At 39.3% G+C, this 25,160-nt stretch overlaps 1 protein-coding gene across 2 annotated transcripts; it reads right to left on the bottom strand.

Annotated features, from left to right (window-relative positions):
- Nucleotides 1–7,663: 7,663 nt before the first annotated feature.
- Nucleotides 7,664–23,505, bottom strand: C9orf72 (C9orf72-SMCR8 complex subunit). Of its 2 annotated transcripts, none has more exons than XM_071580934.1 (11): nt 23,215–23,505; nt 21,546–22,031; nt 18,591–18,650; nt 17,598–17,693; nt 16,923–16,987; nt 16,266–16,338; nt 12,390–12,506; nt 11,436–11,671; nt 10,868–10,925; nt 10,240–10,349; nt 7,664–10,156 (listed from the first exon to the last, which is right to left on the bottom strand). In XM_071580934.1, exons 2-11 carry the CDS (start codon nt 21,987–21,989, stop codon nt 9,970–9,972), a joined length of 1,446 nt encoding a protein of 481 aa, XP_071437035.1. In that variant the 5' UTR covers nt 21,990–22,031; nt 23,215–23,505; the 3' UTR covers nt 7,664–9,969. The 2 variants fall into 2 exon arrangements, with proteins under 2 accessions (XP_071437035.1, XP_071437037.1); XM_071580936.1 differs by lacking the exon at nt 23,215–23,505 and having other exon boundaries at nt 21,546–21,724; nt 21,837–21,887.
- Nucleotides 23,506–25,160: the final 1,655 nt, after the last annotated feature.

A 25,160-nucleotide genomic window follows, 5' to 3' on the forward strand; every position in this document is an offset into this window, starting at 1 on the left:
TGGAGCTGTTTTTTCCAGATATGTTCAGCAGACCAAGCTGAAACCCTGAGATGCTGCCATGATACATCCTTCCAGCTTGTTGTGGTGGATGGCATTTAGCTTTCTTCTGCCTTAGAAATCACAGAAACACATAGATCTTGCCCTCAGTTCTCTTTCCTTACCTCACCTGCATCTGCTTGGAGCTGAGCAGATTTCAAACAAGGAACACTAAAAACATGCTGGTTCTGAAATCTGTCCTTAAGTCATCAAAATCTGCATTGCTTAATAGGGTTTCAAACAGTATAAGAACCAGATGGGTCTTGGATTTTTTTGGAAAAAAATAACAAAGCTGTTTTAAATAATGGCCTTATTTTTCTCTAGCCATTGGCAAGATCTGACATGCAGAACAGTCAGCATTCCACAATTTCTGCCCACAAGCAAGTGTGAGATGGCTCCAAGATGCCTGGCTTCTTTATACTGTAGGAGTTTTAATGAGAAGCCAAACTTCTAATAATTGGAGGTGCTGCAGCACAAAAAGCCTTTAGAGAGGAATCCCATGAAATTAAGTAGAAGGGAAATTAAATCTAGCTACATTGGAAACACAGGAACCTTAAGCAATTAACATAGTAATAATTTTTGTTCTGTATAATGTTTCAAACAAATAGTGAAAAACTTAAACAGCAAATTTTTCCACAACCTCATTCTATGGCTGAGAAAAAAGATGTATTTCAGTCCACATCAATTGCCTCTGAACAAGTTATATGTCTTTACAAGCATTTAGATATAGTATAATAGTTTTTAAAAATCATCTTATAATAAAGAAATAGTGAAATATTTGCTGAGGCAAGTTCCTGCCTTCTCTTTCTGATGCATGCTGCATGATTTTTCTTCTAGAAATAAAAATGTTGCCTACATTCAGTGATTAGCTGGAAGAGAGGAGAAACAAGGAAGGAATTGGATCCTTGCATTTCAACAGACTTCTACAACAAGAAAGAAAAATCAAATGAGCAACTAAGACCAAATGTGGTGAAAAAATTAGAAGTACATAAATATGATCATTCTAATATCTATTTATTTACCACCATTGAGATATTTTTAAATGCACTTATGATAAAAACAGAGCATTTTTCTAACTGAGACATAGACCTCAAAGCAGATTAATTTCTGCCCCCATGCCATGCTACCTTTGAAGATAAAAATGGATTGGTAGTCCTTTTTCCTCTTCTTTTGGAACTTCCTGGATAATTAACCCTTTCACATTTCCCTTTTCCTTTACCCCTTGTCTCCTTTCTGTTATCCTTCTTCCCTCTAGTTTCATTTGTGCACTCATACCCATTATTTGTTATCAGTCACCTGGTCAGAGGGTACATGTGTAGCAGTGTTTCAGTAATACTTTTCTAAAATCATTCACCTGACCATCATTTTTAATTCACTGTTGTTTGCCTCACCTAATGGTATAAAATGGATTGGATTCCACTAAACAGGATGGGAAAAGGTACTCCAGCTAGCTAGCAGTCAGGATATGGGATGAAACTAAAGCTTGTCTGAAGTACCATACTGCTGAAACCTGCATTGTGGGGACTGCTGGTCCTCAACATCAATTATTTTGCTTGTATAAGCACTCCCACAGCATTTTACCAAGTTCTAACATGAAGTAGCAAACCAAAAGGTACGTGCTTGAGTAATTATACAGGTACCGAGTAAATCACAGGCTATTCTGTGTCCTTGGAATTCATATATGGGTTTTTGTCTCAGTGCTATGGTTGTCACACACAACTTTGACATTCTTAGTCTCCCTTTGCAGCCCTGTGGGCTTCCCAGCACGCTACTGATGGTCTCTCATTGCTCTGCCCTCTCCAGCATCCTTCAATTCCCCTTTCTTACCTTTCAAGAAGATTTTGTCTCAGTTTTCCTGACCTCCATGGATGGATTTTTTTTTTCTCCTGACTTGGGAAAAATTTCATGTCTAACCAGTCCCAGCCCTCCTCCTTCCACCCAAACCCTTTGTTTGTACTGAAGTAAATGCTACCCTTTCAGCATAGTCATAACCAGACAGTTTGTTATTGTCATGTCATTGTGCTGTTCTTCTCAGCTTCTTCCTCAAAATATTCTGAGAAATCTCATTGCAAACAGAGAGCATTTGAAATCCCACTGGCTGCTCCTTGATTGGTTCAGTCACAGGCTCTGCCAACTGCAGCAAAACTGTTTCCAGCAGCTGCCTGCAAACAGACAGGAGGTCTCTGTGCACTGAGCAGGGCCGGGGATGGTTTTGTGACCTCTGTCACCCAAGTTATCTAAAAGCCTCCTTTTCACAAACCCAAATAATTGATCTTTCATTGCACAGCAGAATAACACTGGATTGTTTTGAAGAAAAGTAGTAGCCCTGTTTGCATTTAAAAGCAAAAATATTTTCAATCTCTGCACAATCAGACTCTTCGGAATTCAGACAAATGGACTCAAGGGAAAAATTCTTAATTCTTTCCCATTTAAACTGTTTTAAGGCCATTGAGATACTTCTCCCTTGATAGTAAAACCCCTCTGTCCCTCTCTGAGCTGTGAAGGCAAAAGGCAGAATTTGAATAACAGAGCCTCATGGGAGGTGATTTAGGTGCCTATTCTGCAACTCTTCCTTGGATAAGTCATCCTCAGTCTTGGATTCCTCCTTCAGTCTTTGGCAAAATAACTTTTGTCTCTTCTGTCTGTGCCAGAACCCAGCATTGTTTTTTTTTCTCCTTTAACCTCATTTCATTCTCTGTCATAGTGTGTGAAAACACAAGCAGGTGAGGGAAGCCCAGCAAACAGCTGAGATCACTGGGAGCACCTGTTGTTTCCTTGCACAGACAGGAACTGGCCTGCAGCTTTCAGAAACAGGGCTGAAGCTCTGTTTCAAAACTTGCTCTAAGGTTTCTCTGTGATTGCAGCCTGTGGTTTCAGCATCATCCTGATAGCTTTTAGCTGTCCTAGGTTTACCTCAAAATGTCTGCAGTTTCCAAACATTCTATCCTTTGTAGAAGGGTTATGCTTAATCTAAAACACATATGTTTGGACTTTTATCCCAATGCATTGATTTAGTAGTATGTCACATTACTAGCCATCAGAAAATTAACAATTAACAAAATAATTAACAAAACCCAGTGATAAAAAAATAATAGAAAATGTTTTTAGCAAGATGAAAGGCATCTCTATATTCAGTTTGTGAATTTGCAGTCTCAGATAAAAATTCTAGCAGAAAAACTCACATAAAAAACCCTGGTACATTTAAGGCAGCCTTCACCAACATAATGATACACTCAAGCACTGTAAAATTTTTTTATGTGTACACACTCTCCATTAACAAAATGCCATAATTAGAAAACTAGATATACTCTGATGTGTAAAGCTACAGATTTAGCTACCTTTTTTTAGTAATAAACACATTTACAAGCTGACACTTCCATGGAACTAATTAAAAAGATCATGTTACCACCACATCCCGGAGACCAGTCAAACAGACAGACTTTTTTTTCACATGTGACAGAAAATTTGTGCTCACAAATGGACAAAGAAATCTACTGAAATATGAACAGATGTGAATGAGAACTCTGTGATTAATTTGAAAAGAGACATACTCAAAGTTAATGGAGTCTATTAGCTACAAACCTTTTTTTTAGTTATTTTTTGTCTTAAATGCATTGTGAGAAAGGTGACTGGAATGCCTTATTAAATTTTTTTCACATCTTCAGAGTTTACATTTTGTATTTTTTATATATATGTGAAAACTTTGCCTGAAATAAAGATAGCTGTAAATATAGGTCAATGAGATGCTACAGTCATGTGGGTCACAATTATCCTAAAAAAAAAACAGATAAGAAGCCTTGATAGTGACTTTACTTCCCCATACTGCATTTCCTGGGACTGAAAGCTTGGTTTCCTGGATGCTATGGAGCTGACAACCCTCTTGGCCTTAGCATATTGGAGATCCCGTGGGGTGTGCCTACATCAGGCATGGTGCTATAGGGTACCTGTGACAGACTGCAGCAGATGTGTGAAAAATGAATTACTCTGTTGCTCTGGTGTGTAAACTGTTGGTTCATAGAGTGAAAATCTGCTCATGCTCTATAAGAATGAGGGAGGGGGATGAAGGCTAAAGTAAAGCAATTATATCTAGAAGTCCAATTAGGATGAAAGGAACGATGGTAGGGGAGCTTTGAGTGCAAAGCCACTCAGACTGAGCTTTACTCTTGGTAGAGTTACATATGGCCAGTGTTGCCTGAGTGACAGTATCAGAAATACCAAATTTCAATGACAGAAAACAATCAGGTGTGGAGTGCTGAGAGGAACTTGGTGGAGTAAGGAAGATGCAAGGATGTAAAAAATGTCAGCTAATAAAAGAAAACATGAGGAGTAAAATATGAAGTCAGGTAGAGAAAAAAGGCGGACCCTCTAGCAATAGGAGTACGAATGTCTCCAGACAGCAGTGATGCTGACCTGCATGCCCGAGATCATTGGGATGCCAAAGGGACCCTCCCTGGACAACCTATCATCAGGACTGTGTCCATTAGATTTAATGGGTGAGGATATTGACTTGCACCTCCACACTAACAAAAACGTAATTTGATTGCAGTTGCATGTTTATGTGCTTCACAGGACTACAACCTATAATTAACAGTTTCACAGTCAAGTCTAATACTCTGCGTTGTTATTTAATTACAAGCTGGTATATCTGAGTGCCTAGACCACTGAGAATATTGCCATCCTACACATTTTCTTCTAGTGTGATCATTAATCAAAAGCATGTTTATCAGTTTGCATTGGCTACCTATCAAGTCTCAAACCTGAAGGGAAAAATGTCAGATGCTAAAAGCACGTTGAATCCAGAATTTTCTTCAGCCTGCCAGTGTTCAGTTCTCTGCCAAAAACTCGTATGAAGTTAATTAGTCATTACTTATTGTCCAGGTCCTTTGTGCTTTTTGTGTTGTCTGTGCAGTGGTCCTTGGCTACTAAAAAAAACCCCTAATGACAGAAGGTCTTTCCTTCAGATTCGAGGTTGTCAGAAATTGTTTTCAAATATTGCTTTCACAGAGACAGAGCAGAGAATGCCAGGAGAAGATGGATGTGATCCTGGATTCATCTCCAGTGAAGAGGCAGCCTGAGACAGACAGAAAGCTCAGCAAGGGCAAACTGCTTTGCATCCCTATGGTTAAATGCAGGCCAAAACTGCAGTTTTGTCAGACAGCTACACCACTGAACATTTTGGCAGAAATAAAGAATTACTGTATGGATAGGTGGCAGTAGTAAATATCAGTATTCCTCGACCTGTAATTTCTTATGTTGCTGCTTCTCCTGAAAACAAAAAGTCTGGCTGTTTAACTACATTGGAAAGGACAATCTCTTGTACTACAAGACCATTTTCTAAATCGAAGATAAACTGGCATTGAACTCAAAGTTTCATCCATTAGCTTTTGGTTGTTGTACAATTTAAAACATTTTGCCTTTTTATTAGATAAAGATTAGGGATGGAACTTCAGGTGTTTGCCTTTGAGCATCACGCTTTTACTTGGAATTCCAAAATAGCCAAAAATATCTTAACTGATTTTACTTATCCTTGCTTAAATGTCTACATTCCTCTACCTAAACTCTTTTTTCTGTTATACAGAGATGATTTTACAAAAAGTCTTGATTAGCCTCCATGTTCCAATTAAAGGCTCATGCTCACTGCTCAGCTGTCCTCATGAGGAATAAGCTTTCCTTACCTCCAGTCCCTCTGATTCTGCTCAGTTTGCTGCCTACCAGGACTGAGGGCCTTCTCTGCAGAGCTGCCCCTGGTCTCACAGGCATGGCTGCCAGGACTGTACCTGCCCAGGACAGGGCTGCTCTTTTTCCTGACCCAAGTACTTTGGGAATGTGTCCTTTCCTCTCACCAGTCCCAGTCATGCTGCACAGCTGCCCTGCCCTTATGCACATTGAACAGTGGTCCCTGACTTGGCACCACCTGCAAACCTGACAGGGTGGACTTGGTCACCCTCCCAGGTCATGGATAGAGATGTTAAACAGGACAAACCCCAGGTCAGACACCATGAGACCTCACAGGGCACCAGATATGATCCAGTGACCATCACTTCTGAGCCCAACCACCTACCCAGATATGCCTTTGGTGGGCCACCCACCCACATCCTAACATCCAGCTTGGCTACAGGGACATTGTGGTAGGGTGCTTGGAAGCCTTGCTGAAGCCAGCCTAAATTATATTCCATTTTCTGCATGTCTGCAAATCCAGTCATTTTATCACAAAAAGTAATTAGCTGGGTGAAGCATTATTCACTTTGTCAAGCTGTGCTGACAGTTCCCAATCACCTTCTCCTTCCTCATGTGGTAAAACATGAGCTCTGAGAGGGCACATGCCATGACTTTTTTCAGGTACCTGAGTAAAACTGGTCAAGCTACAGTTCCCCAGATTGTCTTTTGGCCCTTTTCTAGGTGTCAAGGCCTCATCCATCTATATGACAATAGAGACAGAAATATCTAAGAGAAGAAAACAATTACCAATTTCCAGTTCTGTGTTGTTGAAGTAAAAATTTCTCTTTCCTCTGGTCTTTCACTTTGAAAAGCTGCCTGCCCTGTGTTAAGCGAGAGATAGAAGTTTCTGCATGGTAGCTCTATTATTTTATTTAGAAGTCACACTTACTAGGCAGACATTGTCAGGCTTGTGTCCTTTTTCATACTTCTCAGTTTTAACTGAACGCCTTCTGTGTTTGAAATCTCTGGACATGCATACTTCCTTTAACAAAAGTATCACATGAACAACCTTGTAAATAAGGACAAGCTGCCATGGAGTTTCCCTGGTGTTTTGCCCAAGAAAGAGGTGTAACAGGAGCTCTACCTCAGGACAGGGGTAAACAGCATAACTGTGTTCTACTCATGTGCAAATAACCTTCTCTGCATTCTCACGCATATAGTTTGTCACTCCTTGCTGTTGAAGAGGACAAAGTACATGCTCTGTAAGCTCTGATGAGACAAGAGGTGAGCAACATGCCTGTGTGGGATAGTCCTCATGCTTTGGACCACGCTCCTTTATCGTCACTAAACTGAGACTAGGAAGAGAAAGCTTTTTAACACCTCTTCCCTGAGGTGAGTGGAATGTCAAAGTTCTGGCACTCTATATTGGCATATCGTACTGCTAGCTTAGAGATACAACACCATCACACTGCCTGTTCTGCTTTGGAATAAAACTGACATTACAGCAAATTGCTACATAGATCTGGAATATCCTCTGTGGTCCTCACAAATAAGACAGTCCAGTGGATATCTTTCTATGCTGCCTTTACAGATATGCAAACACCACGAATAATGGGCTACTAAAAATGATCTAAAACACTACTTTGCTTTCAAATCCAACTGGAGGAAATAAATAAGCCATTTTATTTTAAATATAAGGAAATAAAACCCTGAAGAAAGGTTTCCACTACTTCTAGATACAACATATGGGATTAAAGTTTTTTTAAAAGAGGCTAAATTCATATTGGAGCACATCAGAACCATAGCAAGTCCCACCAGTCTCAGCCTGAAAAGAGAAAATCCTTAACAGAAACGGTGGAACTAAATAACATATGACTTTCAACAAGGAAATCAACATCCAGCATAACTTTAACAAGAAGGAAGAAAGGTTTCATCTTTAATTAAAAGGATAAAAGATAATGATGATGCATCCATCAGAGATGGGAAATTCTATGAAAAAAATCAGCAACAGTTAAAGACAAAAATAGTGCATGAATTTTATTTGAGTAGTTTGTTTCCTGAGCAAAACGTACAACACAACATGCAGATATGTTTAACAATGTACTTTGCCATACATACTGCACTTGTAACAGTGCACTTGTGGCAGCTGTGCAACAAAAGTAGCATTTGAGAGTTTCTAGTTTTTAGTAATTTCAAAAAGTGACAGGATCTTCAGTAAGCCAGTATCTTGACTGTTAGTAGTGTCAGTGCTAAGTTTCCAATGCCTATCAAGCTGAAAGGGTTAATTTCAGCAGCAGATTTAAAGCTCCTTATATTTTTGGCACAACTTCTACATTAGGTTCCGGCACTGTTTATTAAATTTCTTTCACTATCTTACAGATGATAGTAAAGACTTAAGCAAAATCAGGCTCTTTGCTAACACCTCTATAGAAAACACAGAAGGGAACAGTAATGGTAGACAAACAGCATCTCAGCATAACTAAACTTATGTCAGCATAATTCTGACAAGTTCTTTTCATGAATCGTCAAGCTCATTCCAAGAGTCCTCCATGCATGTACAGCAAAAAGATGGCTCCACAAAATGTTATTACTTGGGAAACCAGGTAATGCTGATGACGCTTATTCACAAAAATGGTGTGCAGCGGAGACTAAATTCTACGTCTTTCAGAAGCTCTAAACATTTAATTGTAAATCTTTGTCTTTCAGGAAACACGAGTGAATTGTGGACAACTAAATAAGAGACAGTATTCCTTTTAAAATCCGAGTAATAGACATTTCAGGAAAAGTTGTGAATCTAACTTTTTTTAACTTTTATGCCTCACTGCATGAAAGTAACACTAAAAAAGATACATTGAAACCAGAAACATGTTCAGCAGGGAGTGTTACAAGCAATGTAAGGAATAAAGCAACTGTGGCTTCTCCAATCACAAGTGCAGCTCTTTCATATTCAATATTGAGTTATGACTTTACACTGAAGCATGACACAAATAAATTCCTGTGTTTGTCCAGAAAGAGAAAAGATACAACAACATGCAGTACAGTTGTACCCCTGATTGTAGTGTAACACACACCACCATAAAAAAAAGTCTAGATTCATCTGATATCACTCTACTTGCTACTGAGAAAGAAAGGTTGTGGCACACAAATAGCAGCTGTGTTTTTACTTTGAAGTCAAGCTGGGAGATGTGCTAAGCTGAACTAATAAGGGAGTCAAGCTTAATGACCAGAATTAACTTAGCAAAATGCTCATCACAATAGCTGTGCTCATATCCGAATTAAGGATTGCCAAATATATTAATGGTGATGCAAAAGGAAAAAACCCAACTGTTTTAGTTTGTCTGCCACCTTGGTGTTCTCTTAGAAGGTCTAATGCATTCATTTGAAGGACTGGAACACAGTCCTCAGGGAACTGGTGGCATCACCATTCCAATCTAAATGATTCTATGAACCTTACGGGACTGACATTGGAACTACAGTCGCAGTTCATGGACAGAAATACTGACAACGGCTATGGAATCACACCAAGTTTTCTGTTTTGTGTTTTGAAAGAGCTCAGTTATGCGAAGGATGGCCCAACGATGTCTTGACAGAGTATCCTGGTTGTCACTTACATGTACAAAGCTGCTTGAATAATGACCTAGGTTCCCATGTGGAGTGTGCTGCTGTTTAGGTTGCTAATAATCAACAGTTTGCACAGAATAGTACCTTGTAGTATATTAAAAATCCCAAGCATGCTTAAACACTCTAAAAGAAGGAGTCAGTAGTGTTAAAAAGGGAGATAAAGGAAATCACATTTCAGATTTGTACCACATATATATGAACAAACACTTTTAAAACCTCTTTGAAATTCTTGGAAAGCAACTATTTTGCAACCTCCATGACTGGAGAGGACGTATGTATTGTTTTCTGTGGAAACACTGAAAATACTGACAGAGCAGAACAGGGAAAAAGTGACATACACCTGAATGAAGTCTCTGGGGAATGAAAATTAGAATGCTTCTCTTTATTATACACCACAACATGTTCAAACTTATCTACTAAGCCAATATGGCTAAGGAACCTCTGGTAACTCTTACAATTAAGAAAAACAGCAGAAGAGAAGAATTCATTAAAATCATCCTTGTCTAGAAAGCTGTTATTCCCTCTAACAAGACCCTTCCTGCTTTGGACACACAGTGTTACTGAGCTCCAGATGCTTCATCCCCAGTTGTCAATGATTGTCACCAGTGGTGTAACACTGACAGATTTTGTGCAGTATCAGACAAATGGAGAACTTCAAAATGTCATGAGCATATCACGTTCTTGGACGCTGGTGTAAAATGGCCTTCCAAAGATGAAGCAATGTAGACCTGGTTTAATCTTCTCAGCCAAGGCCATTATTATGTTAAGATCGCCCTCTGCTGTTAAGTCAAGATCCACCTTTAAGCTACGGAGAGACTTAAAAGGCTTTTTTCCTTTTTGGCTGCAAGAAAATAAAACATGTGTGTTGTAAAGTAGAACAGAAAAAGTTTCTCAAAACATTCTTTCCATTATCAGTTCACTTACGTGTCATCCTCTATGTATTTTATTAAAGTTAAGGCTTTTCTGTGAAGGACTAGCAGAAACTGTGCAAGGAAAGTACTCCTGAGAGACAAGCCAGGCTTCAGATGAAAGATCTGTTAAAAATTATATCAGAATATTAGACATGGAAATTTGAGAACCATTTTAAGAATGTGAAAAACAAAGAAACATTGCATACATGTGTAACATATCCTTAATTATAGCAAAGCAGGCAAGTAACAACAGATTTGTAGACATAGTCAACATGCCTTCTCAGTTTTCTATCTGCTCAGGTGCAATAAATTAAGCTGTTCTACAATTCTGTTTGGATACAGTATTATTTTTCTTTTAAATGAAAATTACCTGAAATTATTCCCTGTAAGAAAGATAGCTTTCTCAATGCTGTAATTGTTGACATTGTTTCACAGCAATAGAAAATGTTCATTGTTTTTCATACCTAAGGAGGAGTTTCACTATTATATTTTTCTTTCTACATACGTAGAGAAGAATCATAGCAGTAGAATGAAGAAGAGCTACCAAACCAACAAATTATCTATTCATGTTATGTTATCTGTTACTAGGGCTCAAAGTACCAAACTTTACCTCTTGTTCTTTCTGAGAAAGCAACAATTACCTGATCCAGAAAGGCTTTTACTAAAGTATCTCGATGCATGATATCTTGAAACACATTTCTATAGAAAAGAAAGGAAACAAACATATGAGGTAATGCTATTAAGGGACACTAATGTTCCAGCAGCAGAGCACAGCAATACCATTACTGTTTACAGTCTGGTTGAAATTAGAAGTCAATTTAAAATTTTAATGGTTTCTAGTATTTTCAAAGCTAATGCAGAATTTTAAAGCTAATGCAGAATTTTAAAGCAAATGTTTCAGACAAAATGAAATAAACCCAGGAAAGCCTTTGGTCCCTGCTATTAGCTCTGTTATAACCCTAATTAAACAGGCACTAAAATTAACATAACACAGTTAGAATCAGTACTGAAAATTCATTTCAGTAATATTTAATGAAACAAAATTACTGAAGGACGTGTTAAATTCCTCCAAAACAAATGTATCTACCTGAGCTGAAAGAGCTTCCCAAAAGCTAAAAAACTTCATATACTTTATTAGCAAGTAGGCTTTGTACTCCTTCACTCTCTCATCCTAAATCAAGTTGCTTTGTGAGATGTGAGAGTACGTACAAATCAGGTGTGAAACTCTCATCAGTGTGGATAATATGATCTTGAGACATTTCTTCATCTGAATTAGCTCTCCAAAATGCTGTCAGCTCAGATCTCATGTATCGTCGTTGGTTATAGATGTGCTCATGACAAGGGGGCATCTGCTTCACTGTGTTGACATCCACATCTATATGTGTAGTGGGATATGGGGCATACATTACTTGTCGGAAGGGCAACACAAAGCTTCCTGTTGCATCCTGGTTTAGTGAAAAGAAATATTATTCTAGTTAAAAATGCAAAGCTGTACTGGAGCAAAACAGTGTTAAAGCATCATGCCTAAATTTTATACCCCATGTGTTTAAACGTATTTTGTTTGAGAGAACCGGTGGTTGTATCGTAGCAATATGTCCTTTATTAATAGAGGATGATTCCCTTAATGTAATAGTGAAAACAGATACTAAAGTGACTGCTGTATTTCAGTATTGCATCACCTGACTTCGTGAGCCCACTAGCATTACAGTACTATATTTCCCTGGTAAGTTCTGAATGTTCACTAGAGCAAGAAGCATTATTTTTCTATTCATCTTCACCCTTTGCTACAGCCTGCTTAAAATACTTGGAAACTGCAGGATTGATGCAACTGTTCCTTCTTCAGTTTTGGTGCAACACAAAAACTTAATGCCTTTTGGGATTCCAGCCCCAAGCAGAAAAAAAGACTATTATTATTGTAACTCAAAGTATAGGAACAATTCTGAGTAATCCACAAGAAACAGGTGTATCATGGAAAAGACTGGCTTGGAATTTTAAGATACAAATAGTTACATGGAAAGCCACAGCACCAGAAAAGAATCAAGGGAAGATGAAATATTTCTTTATACATGAAAGTGTGTATGAGTATGCATATCATATGCACAAATATACACTGAAGGATGTTGTTGCACTACAGCAGAATAGAACTTTCCTCAGTATACTTACTTTGAGTAAGCCTTGAACAAAAAGTCCTGACTCATATTTGAAAGAAGATTCATTTCTACAAAGCCTGGAACACTTCCGTTCAGATGGTGTAAGAAACAGACACAATGTTCTCACAATCTGCATTAAAAAGAATAATTTTGAAAAGCATTAAAATGTCAGGAAGTCGGTCTGACTAGACTCTATTAGGCATTTCAGATGATGAGCTGTCCAAAGTTCAAACAAAGAAAAGGGTTCCTTCAGGGAATTTCTCTCACCCTACCAACACAAAGGTTTTGGGAGTTGAAGTACCAGGACTGAGAACAAAGGAGTGGTTGATGGCTAGATTCCAACTTAATGGGGGGCAGAGGTAAGGAGCAGACCCCCAGCACCTGGGAGGGGGAGAGGCTTTTTCCTGGGTGCTGGCTTCACTTTGTTTTGGGGCAGCTGCTGGGGAGAAGCCACTGTTTGCTGAGCTCCTTCTGGCTCTGCTCTTCACCTTCCCCCCTCCATCTCTGGCCACCCTGAGCATCAGAGAGAGAGGAGACAAGAGAGGAGGGTTATAGCTGCTTCAGGACTCACTGCAGACCTTTTTCCTGGGAAAAACTTTGACTGCAAGGAGATTTCTGGGAACTATCACCACTCCTCAACTTCCAGCGTTTCCTTCTTTGAACAAAGGACAAAGAGAGTCTGCTCTTCCCCATGGAAAAGGCTCCATCCTGCCCCAAGATGAGTCATACACCCTTCCCTTGTCTCTGTCTTGCTGGGAAAAGACTGAGAATTCACTTTGCAGCCAGCCAAGGTGCGACACTGCCACTGTCCATAAATATAATTGCACCAGGAGGATCCTACAGTTTTTAGGGGTTGGGGTTTTTTGGTGCTGGGGGTGCAGTTTGCTCTAGTCTGTTTATAGTTATATCTATCTATATCTGTATCTTTCTATATCTATAAAGTAGTTAAGAACAGTTATCCTTCTTATATACATTTTCTAATTAAAGTTGGGGGTTTTTTTTAAATGTAATAAGGGGTGATGTCGTTATTGAGGAGGAATCCTCTCCTCTGGTCTTGGTAAACACTTTGGTTTTCCCTTAAACTAGGACATGAGTAAAACAGTTGATCATGCTTACTAGAAAAGTCAAAACTTTATGAAGGCAACAGAACAGTGACATGCTTACCTTATTAAGCTGTAAGCCATTCTATTCCAACTTCTTGTCAAATGATGAAAAAATCTAACACTTTTTTGCGAAGTTTGTTTTTTATCCAATTATGTAGAATAAATCACTCTTGCTTCTTTCTACCTCTACTACATAAACATGAGCCACTGTGATTACTTTCCCAGGCTTTTAAGCCTCTTATTTTATTCATTCCATGTTGAAATAGCAGTTATTGTCTCAAATCAGCCACAGTCAATTTCCTAAATAAGTATCCATGCTTATTTCCTCAGTAATTTCCTTAAACTCTCAATTAAAACGAATACAGGTACTTCATTATCCATTTTCAAAGTCCTGTTCTGAAACTGCTACCAGTAATCATTCCAAATACAACATGTATTCCATTCTGCTAATCTTCCAGTTTTAACCCATGGTGTCTGAAGTATTTGAAAAGTTTCTATCCTTGCACAGTGTCTTTCTGCAGCATCTAAAGCAATGACAACACAGCTTCTGACTGATGCTTTTTGCTACAAGATGCCACAGGTGTTTTTTTACAAGGAAAACTAAACTATCCCATTAAGAAAGCAATTACTTCTTAACAGTTGTACCGTGACACAAGAAACATGCTGCTGATAAGAACATGTGTAGAATTAATTTATGAAATTTATCTAGGATGTATCTTGAAATTCACATTCTTTTACACAGTTTTTTTCCTATAGTGTTTAGCTTATTGATATATTATTTTATATATTCATAACATTTAGACCTTAAATCCTTCTCCTTAACTATTTCACGATGTATAAGCATTTTATAATTAAGCCTTTAATATTTCCTCTTATATGATATATAGTAGATGTGTGTGTTTATATATATATAACATTCTCTTAAATATATAATATTTCCAATAACTTTAATGTGTGTAAATCTTACATGTCTGAAAACCTACATATTAGCTGTGGTTAGCTGATTTCAGCTAGATCTGAGAATTTTCTTTGATCTGGTTTCCCTGTAGCTTGTATCAGCAGTTAGTGGTGATTTAACCAGAGGTGCTTTACCATTGCTGCTAATACACATGGAACAATCCATCCTTCCTGTCCCAATTTTTACAAAGGATAAAAAACTGTTTATATCAACACACAGGTTTACTAAAAGTGCCCCAAATATTTTAAAAAAACCTGCTATATTTCATTATGGCAAGGAGCACAACATACTGTAAAATACATAATACGCAACATGTATACTTTACAAGTAATATATAATAAATTCAGCTGGCCCAATGTTCATAAATCTACTTTGCATTAAAGAAATATATACAGGTTCCATGAAACAAGAAGGACAGGATGCAAAAGTATGTTTATTGCCCAGTGCAAGAGAAATTATGCAGATATTAATTGCTTAAGAGTATACAGGCAATAGCCATTAGTATAGGTATTGTCTGTATACTCACTACTAGCAGTGTTCCCAAGGACTCAGTTTTGGGGCCGGTTCGTTTTATCATCTTTACAGATGATCTGGAGTGGGGATCGAGTGCACTCTCAGTAAGTTTGCAGCCCATCAAGTTGGCTCGGGGTGTTGATCTGCTTAAGGGCAGGAAAGCTCTGCTGAGGCACCTGGATAGACTCAATCAGGAGACTAAGGACAACTGCATGCACAGTGAAGTGTCAGGTCTTGCACCTGAGTCAAAACAATCCCTGCAGTGCTACAAGTTGGAGAGGAACGGCTGGAATGCTGTTCAGCAGAAAGGGACCTGGGGTTGCTGGTCAACAGCCAGCTCAGTAAAGAGCCAACAGTCTGCTCAGAGGGCCAGTAAGGCCAATGGCATCTTGGTCTATGTCAGAAATAGTGTGGCCAGCAGAACTCAGGCAAGGGATCATCCCCTCTACTTGGCACTGGTGAGGCCTCACCTCTAGTAATGTGTCCAGTTCTGGGCCCCTCACTTTAAAAAGAACATGGAGGTGCTGAAATGTGTCCAACAAAGGGCAACAAGGCTTGTGAAGGGCCTAGGAAAAATGTCTTATGAGAAACAGCTGAGGGAGCTGGGTTTATTTAGACTCAAGGAGACTCAGGAGGCAGCTCCTCACTTAACAACTACCTGAAACAAGGTTTTAGCAAGGTGGGGGCTGGTCTCTTCTACCATGCTTGCAGGGAGACTACTAGAAGAAATGGCCTTAAGATGAGATGGGATATTCAGATCAGCTATTAGGAAAAAATTTTCGACTGTTAGGGTGTTCAGCCATTGGAACAGGTTGCTCAGGAAGATGGTGGAGTCCCTGTCCCTGCAGGTGTTTAAGAGGCATCTGGATCTAGCACTAGGTGATGCGGTTTAGTGGTTCAGTGGTTACACTGGCAGTGCTGGGTGGATGGCTGGTCTGGATGATCTTAAAGGTTTCCTCCACCCTTGATTTCATGATTCTCTGACACAGCTGAAATGGGCAAGTTAGTTACATCACTTCAATTTGTGTGTTTTAGCTAACAAACCTAATTTTAAAAGCTCAGGCTTATTTACTACTCATTTATACACTGTATCAATTAAATATAGTGGTTTTCTTACAGTTGTCAGAATACAATTGGTAAGAAAATTTTCAGGCAGAATTATCATTGGCTAGACCAGTCAGCTGAAGATAGCCAGACAACAGTATTCCTTCCTTCTTTAAGCTCAAGTATGTTTATAAATAAATTTTATTCCAAGTAACGCACTAGCACGCCTCATAATCAGCATTTAAGTTCAGTTCATTAGAAAGTACATTACCTTATTAATTTTTTCTGCACTGCTTCCTACGACTACAGAACAACCACAGGTTTGCAGGTGTGAACTAATTGCACTGCAAGTGAAAATAAACATGTGTTAATACATTTAATCAGACTTCTGAAATTGAACCATTATCATCTTGAGATGAAGAATAAAATACTCCTAGTATAAATACAGCCTATAGGCCCATAACCATAGGACTTTTCAACAGCTGTGTAGGTAACTGCTGAAATCTAGAAGTTCAACAGTTTCTGCACTATTGAAAGCATATGTAATGCTGTATCAGAAGATGACACTAAGGACTAAAAAAATGAATGCAGTTACCCAGGAGCTGTTATAAAAGGTAAAAGAACCTAAGTTAAAACCTGTGAAACATGCTTTCCCACAGGCAGAGATTAAGTTACTCTCAAGTTCAACTGCTTCCACTTAAACATGAAGAACAGGGGCAAAAAAGAGAAATACACAATTCAATAATATGCACCCTATATACTACATTGATGCATAATGCAGGTTTTCTGCTATTTCATAATAAATTGTGTCTCCTATAAATAAAACCATTCCAATATATGTTCACAGGCACATACAAATAGATGTATTTAGATGCACACACAAGTTTAACCATTTAACCACAGCTTAAATCAAAAGAGAATTTCATACTTGAGGAGAAATTCTTCATGGCAACTATCCCCAATGTCATCATCATTTAGCACTGTGTCACCTATCTGAAATGCAAGAAAATATAAAAAAAAGTCAGACAAGGATCTGAAACATCTTCCAATTAATTGATTTTTTGCCTTTATTGATAGGTGGCAACTTTTTGGGAATTATTTAAGTTTCAAGACAACCCCAAAAAGCACAATTTAAAAAGAACTTCTGACTTCAGACAAAGCATTTTGAAAATGGGAAAGTGACTTGACTATTAAACATTCTTCACTAGTCACAAAGTCAGGTTCCTCCTAGTGTTTTTTCTTCTGTAACCTTGTCCAGAATACTTTAAATTAGTAAATGTCAGATCACTCCTATTTCTTCTGTAAGAACACTGAACAGGTGTCAAGATCAACTGCTCATTTTGGTTTGCATCAAATACTCTTTGCACTCTTAAAATGGTATCTTCCTAAGCAGTCCATTTTGCCAAGTGCTGCCCATAAGAAATACTGCCATTTCCTACACCACTTAGGAGAACTGGATGTGAAACCAAGTTACAAGAATTCAGGAAAACGGGCATTTTCTCCACCAAAGTGAGAATCAAAACAGAGGGAAAAATTTACTTTTTTTATCCAGAGAGCCAAAGCCACTTTTTTAATTCAGAATACAAATAAAACAAAGACTTACATCTATTTCTTCTGGAACACTATGTGATTTCATAGATGAAAGGAGTTCCATTACAGGAATGACTTCTCCTGTCAGCATTGGAATGATGCTCTGACCCTGAACAATAAATAAAATGCTTGCAGTAAAAACACATTGGGTAGCATTAAAAGTTACTAACATGAACTTGCTACATTACATGCAAAACATCCGTAATGTGCTATTGTGGAAGGATGGTATGAGCAGAAACTGATGCACAGAGAACCTGGGCTTTGCTCATAAATTATTATGAACTGGAAACATAATATTTGGCTTCTCAACATCATGTCTAAAATGTATTTTCAGAGTCTTATGCTAATTTTCACAATCACCTTTGACTGGCCTAGACAAGAAGTATTCGGAGTGAGAGAATTTGAACATCCTACATTACATCCAATCACTATTAAGCATTTTACATCCAAGTGTGATGCTTTAACAGTAAGAGAAAACCAAAACCAGGCATATTAGTTATTGACATACAAAAATACTTCTCTGATTTATCTATCAAAAGAAACTGTTTACCCAAAATTTCACATTCAACGTTTCAGAAAACAAAATCTTTTTGTAGTCTTATCTGTTAGGTCTCCAACCCCATTCCGACATGACAGACTCTGTACATCTCTGGAACTCAGATGAACTAACCTAGTGAAAAAACCTTGACAGGAAGCCAGCATGACTCTATGGAAGCTCCTGCCTTTACAGAGCTTCAAGTTCAAGCAAATTACTTTCCTTTTCTTAAAGGTAATATTCTTCACAGATTTCCCTAAAGTGAAGAAATATATTTTTCTTCTACTCAACCACAGCTTCCATCATCCTGTCTTCAAAAACTTTGAATCCTGTGCATGGCAAATCACCAGCCAGTCCACAGTATCTTCCTGGATCCCCAAAATAAGCAGTTGTACCAACTTCTACAGTGACCAGATGCAGCCAAATAGTTTTTCAATGGTGTGCCATATGCATCAACCAGATGGCCCTTACCTGATCCTCCATTCTTTCTGTGCCTTCCAAGACAATCTTCTGGAAATGTTCTTGCCTCTCCTGAGCAAGAGAAGCAGTTAAATATGAACACTCTGTTATGAGTTTAGGTATGTATGCACACAACATACAGTTTCTTCCCTGTGGAGTCACATTTCTTAGATTCAAATTTTGATGTACAAATCTCTTTTCTTTTATAGAGCTGACTTTAGCAGGAAGTGATGTCGTCTAACACATCAATGTTCCCTGTTCTGCCCCCATCAAACCTCTCTCATGCTTGGGTAGGTGTAGCAGGAAAGGGAGAGTGTGATGACAATGACAAAACATGAAGCTTCTTCATCGCAGATCAAGAAAATGCCAAATGATCACATTATGGAGAGGAATTCCACTTTATGTATGGATTTTTATTTTCAAATGAATACAGTACAGATTGAGGGTTCCTGATGCAGCAAGGGAAAAATATAATCTTCAGAAAGAGAAAAATTATTTGACTGAGGAAGGTAGGAAAAATATGACTTTTTTTTCCCACCTCTTGAGACACTGACAAGTCTTCAAAACATTGTCTTATAACAATCAAGTACAGGAGACATGAAACTCAAAATACACAAAACACTATGTACAAGGGACTGAACTAAGGTCTGAAAACAGATTCATCAGCAGCCGAGTCACAAACTCCATTTAAAATAAACTTACAATGAAATCAAGTTATTATTCACAAGGAGAATTCAGCATTAATCACTGGAGCATACAATACAACACACAAAAAATAGCAGATGATGAGTAAACTACTGATATATTTTCCTAAAAATTCACAGGTTATTGCATTTTTATTGGTTACTCATTAGTTTCCTGTGACTGATCTACTCAAATTTCATCAACTTCAAGTGGAAAAAGAGTTTACGAGATTGTTTTTCCATGCAGATGAATAGGGATAAACTAGAGCAACTTGCCCTAAAACAGTAATACAACTTTCCTAACCATCTAAGAGATGCATCTGTGAACCAAGCCAGACTCCATCGTGTCACCTCTACCTTTCAGTAATTGTCAGAGAAGTAAGACATCCTTGACAATGATTTTAAACAAGTCAGTCTTCATGAAGATAAGGCTGAACAAATGGTGTAAGCCCCTTCTTTTTAGAAATGTAACTGCTTGAAAATCATTAAAGAAACATCTGGAATATAAGTTGAACTAGATGAAAGGGGTTACTAATCCTATGTTGACGACTTGCTTGCCTTTCTTTGCCACTCTGAACATTGCTCCATGTTTCTCCTACTCCTCAAGTTCAGAAGGCTTCTTCTCATCTCAAGTTTAGCTGGAACTGCTGTCTGGCTCTACACAGAACTAGTGAGACCTCATAACCACAACTATTACAACTTCCAGAACAGATAAGACAGATCCTTTCAGAGCTGCTCTATTTTTTTCTGTTGTATGTAACCATAGTTGTCGAACTGCCTCAAAATGCAGACTATAGAATGAATTTGTTTTAATTCGTTATTATCATTCTACAACTCATGCCTAAATTTTAATCTACATTTTCAAAGCAGTTTTCTCTCTTCTAGGTAAAGCTGAAGAACTGCAGATATATGCACGGATCTTTGATCCTCCTCCAAAAACCAAAAAGACCCTAAATGTCTATTTCAGAATGTATCACTGGCTCAGCTAACCCAGTTGACTTATCTCCTTCAAGAACATCTGAAAAAGAATGAAGAACTTAATTTCTGAGGAAACTAGTAGAAAACATTTTTTTGTGATTTTGATGCCACTTGAAGGCTACTTCTACTGGCCAAAAACTGAGAATTATGGATAATTCTTACCTGACTACCCTCATCAGAAGTCAGTATAGAGGATAATAAATGGCAGAAGTAATGTAATCAGGAACACCAGATGACATTCGCTTATGTCAAAAGCACTAACATTCAGCAGACTTCTAGAAGACCATAGTAGGAATGAAATATTTGTCTTTCTACTATATTGAAAATGAACTTTACGTATCACCCTTCCCCTGAAAATTAAGCCCCAGAGAGTACAAAGAGCCAATGTGATGGAAAGCACTTCCAGCCATCGTCAGGCAATACAGTAAAAAGGAGACACCACCACAAAAATTAACACTGTCTTGTTATTTCTGCCATCTCAATTAGTGCAGATAAGAGTGCTCAAAAAGGAAGTTTACAGTATGTTGACTGCAGGTGTCAGAATAGAAGAGGTATGAAAACTTTATCAGACAAATGTGCATTGCCATACACACTACAGCTGACATGCAATCTGCTGCTCTAAGACAACCTGGAGACCATGAAGATGACAGAGATTTTAATTTTTATTATTAGACTGTTATTCTAAAGAAAAAGACATAACAATTTTCACTTACTAAGAAAATATCCATAATGTACCCAAAGGTAAGAGTTCCAATCCTTCAGGAAAGTTTCACATGTTTTCCTTTTTTAGTTTCAGGAGTAGAAATAGTTGGACTAAAGTAAATGTACTTTTGTGGCTCTCCCTTTAGTTCTACACAGTTTAATTTCTGCCATTTGTTCATTAATACCCTTTTTTCAAAAAGTAAAACTGTAACAGCAATGACAACATTAATTGCATTGGTTGCCTTTTCTGGACCTCAACAGTGAAAACAATTATTTGAAACAGACCTTTACATTTCTACCTAGTTTAAATACACAAATTGACACAATTAAAATCAACAATTCATATGAAATTCAGAGATGAAAAACCGTACAAGACACCTATTTCACTGAGACTGCCTCAAGTGGCTAAAAAACCCAGCCCTGAATTTGCTGACATAGTATTTTGATAACATTTAACTTTCAAAACTACACTTGTAGGGGGGGTTAGCCTCCTAGAGTTTTTGTGATTTTTGGACTGCTACATTACAGTTGTCACAGAATCCCAATTCTTGGTTTTGCACAAGACAATCTCAGACTTGATTTTAGTAATGAAAAATTAACCTACCTTATGCATCCATATTCTTCCTTTCCTTATAATATGTGTTAATCTATCCACGCACACTCTATGAAGTGGTAAGTAGAAGCCAAGTTCACTTTGTGGAAGTATAATTGATAGTCCATATGTGCTTCTGTCCCCATTCCAGTTTCCATCAAAGATTAATGACACAATGATTACCCTTTTTTCTGCCAAAACAAAGAACTTGACATCTATTGCACCGCTTTCTGCATTCCGGAGTATTTCTCCATTCAGGGTGTGGTTAGCAAGGAAAGTTATTTCACCATCACTGAGCAGTACCTGTTGCGTCTTTGGAGCCCAGATATGCCGCACTCGAGGGCCAAGAATATTGTCCCAGTAAGCAAAAGTGGCAGCTAATAAAGGTGACTCGCCATTCAAAGAGATCTCTGTTTTAGCAACAGCAGGAGACGGTGGTGGACAAAGAGCTGACATGCCTGCTTGCTCACTCGTGTGTAACTGGAATGCTTACATTACCTAAAAAAAAATTTTCGTAGAAGAAAAAATACACAAAAAACCCAAATTAGAGCAGCCCTCATTACCATCTCATCTTATTTTTACCTGGCCAGATAATGATAGGACAAGGTGGAGATATTTTAAACCAAGAGAGGGGTTATTTAGATTAGATGTTAGAAGAAATTCTTTACTGTGACAGTGGTGAAGCACTGGAACAAGTTGCTCAGAGAAGTGGATGCTTAGTCCCTGAGAGTGTTTAAGGCCAGGCTGAATGAGGCCTTCAGGAACCTGATCTAGTGGGTGGCACCCTTGCCCAGAGCAGGGTGGGTTGGAATTAAATGATTTTTGAAGGTCTTTTCCAAACCCAAACCTTTCTAAAATTCTTTCATTTCCACGTAAGTTTTTCAACCTGACTTCTACACCTGAGACTTCATTGTAGATTTCATTAACTCAGAGAGATACATATATATATATATATATACACACACCACATAGTGAAGAGGTATGCTTTGCAAAGTTAGTCAGAAATTAAATACCCTTTACTCACTACAGAAGTATGATGAGCCTGAACAAAATAACAACTTGTGTAAGGACACTCACAGCATACATAAATCTTTCACATTATGGTGATGTGCAGGGTGTTGTGATATAAGGCAAAGGCTCAGAACTTTACAGAATGTATAAATGAATACTCTTTATCTTGGGCAGACACAATCCTTAAACATTTTTTTGGAAGATCCAAAAACTCTACAGTTTCCCCATTCTGATGAGGCTGCAGGAAATAACAGGAAGTTCCATCTTCCCTAAAAGTTATGGTACAGTCATAGGAAGGCATTAAATAAAAAAGTTGTACAAATTCAACCCGTGACGGAAAGCTGTAGCAGATCAAACCCATACATCTGGAGGAAAGCCTCCATGACCATAACGTAGCTTTCCTTTCCCGTTTGCCTGCAGCACTCCATAGGACAGCAGACCGAACCGTCCCCCTGGTGCCAGAGGACCAGGAACACCCACCTCTCTATCAAAGCTCTAACTCGCCAGACCTCTGTCTCTGAACCCTTTTTGCCCTGTGAGTGTCCCGAATAAGATCACTCAGGTACACTTCCTCACACCAGGGGCGTAAAGCCCCTTCCTCTCCCGCTCGTTCTCAGGAGCCGCTGGCGCCCCCCGCCCGAGCGGCAGCGGGGAAACCACGGTCACCCACCTGGGCCGTCTGACACGGTGCTGCGGTTTCCAGGGCAGGCACAGGGCGTTCTGCCTGCCCCACTCACCCGGGGCTCGCTCTCAGCACGGCCTCTCCAGACGGGCCGGCTGCGGCCACCTGCGGTACCTCCGCGCTCCCGGCTCCAATCAGGCCTGTGCCGCACTCTCCGGGTCTGTTCTGAGACTCCCGGGGAGGCGACTGGCAGGCCACTGCGAGGAGACCCCGCTCCTTCACTCCGCACACCGGCGGGGCCGCTTACACACCCCGGCCACAACACTCGCCCGGCCCCGCGCCTGCGCCTGCGCCTGCGCCGACCCGCCCGTGCCCGACAGTGCGGGCTCCGCAGGCGCGGCCCCGCCCCCGGCCGGGGAAAGCAGGGAGGGATCCTCTCTCTGGCCGGGGACAGCTGTGCCGGGGTGCCCTCCGTACCCTCCCCGAGCGGGCACAGCCGTGCCGGGGTGCCCTCCGTGCCCTCCCCGAGCGGGGACAGGGTGCCCTCCCCGAGTGGCCGCAGATGGTGCGCGGCGTGTCAGGCGGGTCACTGTGGGACAGGACAGCCCCAGCTCAGTGCAGCTTGTGGAGGAAGCCAGAAGACGAAACTTATGTGCCAGGTGCATGCAGTTGTGGAGGGACTTTCAAGCTTAGAAGAGGAAGTCGGTAATGACGAAACCGTGTTAGTGTCCAAGCGGAACAGCAAAGGTGCTCGCGGGGTGAGCTTCGTTCGGTTTTGCAGGTGTGTGGTGAGGACCTTTCCATCCTCCTCCCGTACGCAGCCCTGCTTGGGGGCCTGCAGAGAAGCTGGAGAGGGACTGACTGTTCGTTAGGAATTGTAGGAATAGGACATGGAGTAACTGGTACAAATTAAAAGAGGGAAATTTAGATTAGATATTAGAAAGAATTTTTTTTCCTGTGAGGGTGATGAGGCATGAGAACAGGTTGCCCAGGGAAGTTGTGGAAGTCTCATCCCTGAGAGTATTCAAGGCCAGGTTGGACAAGACCCTAAGCAACATAGTTCAAGTGGAGGTGTCCCCATTTGTCAAAGCGGAGTTGGGACTAGATGATCTTTAAGGTCCACTGCAACACTTAACATTCTGTGATTAAACTCACCGTAGTCACCTATATGTAAGAGGCGTTTGTTTATTTACTGCCTAGAAAGGAAACCTGAGGAGTACCCTGAGGTATCCTGAAAAGTTGTGTCTTGAACAGCTTGAACAGGTCCGTATAGAAAGCCTTAATAGGGTGCAAGAGGCCTGAAATGTGCTTTTTTTGAGTCATACGCTCCCAATTTAACCATAAAAATCACTCCTCTCAAAATTCACAAAATCACAGAATTGTTAGGTTGGAAGGAGCCTCTGGAGATGATATAGTACAACAACCACGAAGACAGGGTCACCTAGAGCTGGTTGCACAGAAATTTGTCCAGGTGGGTTTTAATGTCTCCAGAGGAGACTTCCCAACCTCCCTAGGCAGCTTGTGTAAAAATTTCTTTACTAACAGGCAGTTGAATAGCATCACATTGAAAAACTTAAATCTTCAACCGGTTAAAATTTGCCTTTTATGATAATTTATGATTTTAAATATAAACATAGAACATAAAGTTACTTAGGTCCCTGTGTTGGATTTATATTTTAGCTTCTGAGAAGCAGAGCTCCAATAAAAGTAAATGACCAGTCAAAATTTATGCAACCATTGCACAAAAGCTTGGAGGAATAGTGAAGTTAAACTAGTTTTAAAAGTTATTGCTATTTATTTTGTTGAATTCAAAGAGAAGGCATCAAACTGTGAATTTCATTACTTGTCTCTTGTCGAAATGTTAATGTATACAGTTTATTAAAAAAGATTTTGTGTCTTTAGTAAGATAGCATAAACTGATTATCATGTAGTTGTAGACACCAAGGTCTGTAGTAAGGAAAGTTCAGTTGATACTAGATCAGTAATGATGTAGA

Source organism: Pithys albifrons, chromosome Z (assembly GCF_047495875.1).
Source record: "Pithys albifrons albifrons isolate INPA30051 chromosome Z, PitAlb_v1, whole genome shotgun sequence".
Taxonomy (NCBI): Eukaryota; Metazoa; Chordata; class Aves; order Passeriformes; family Thamnophilidae; genus Pithys; species Pithys albifrons.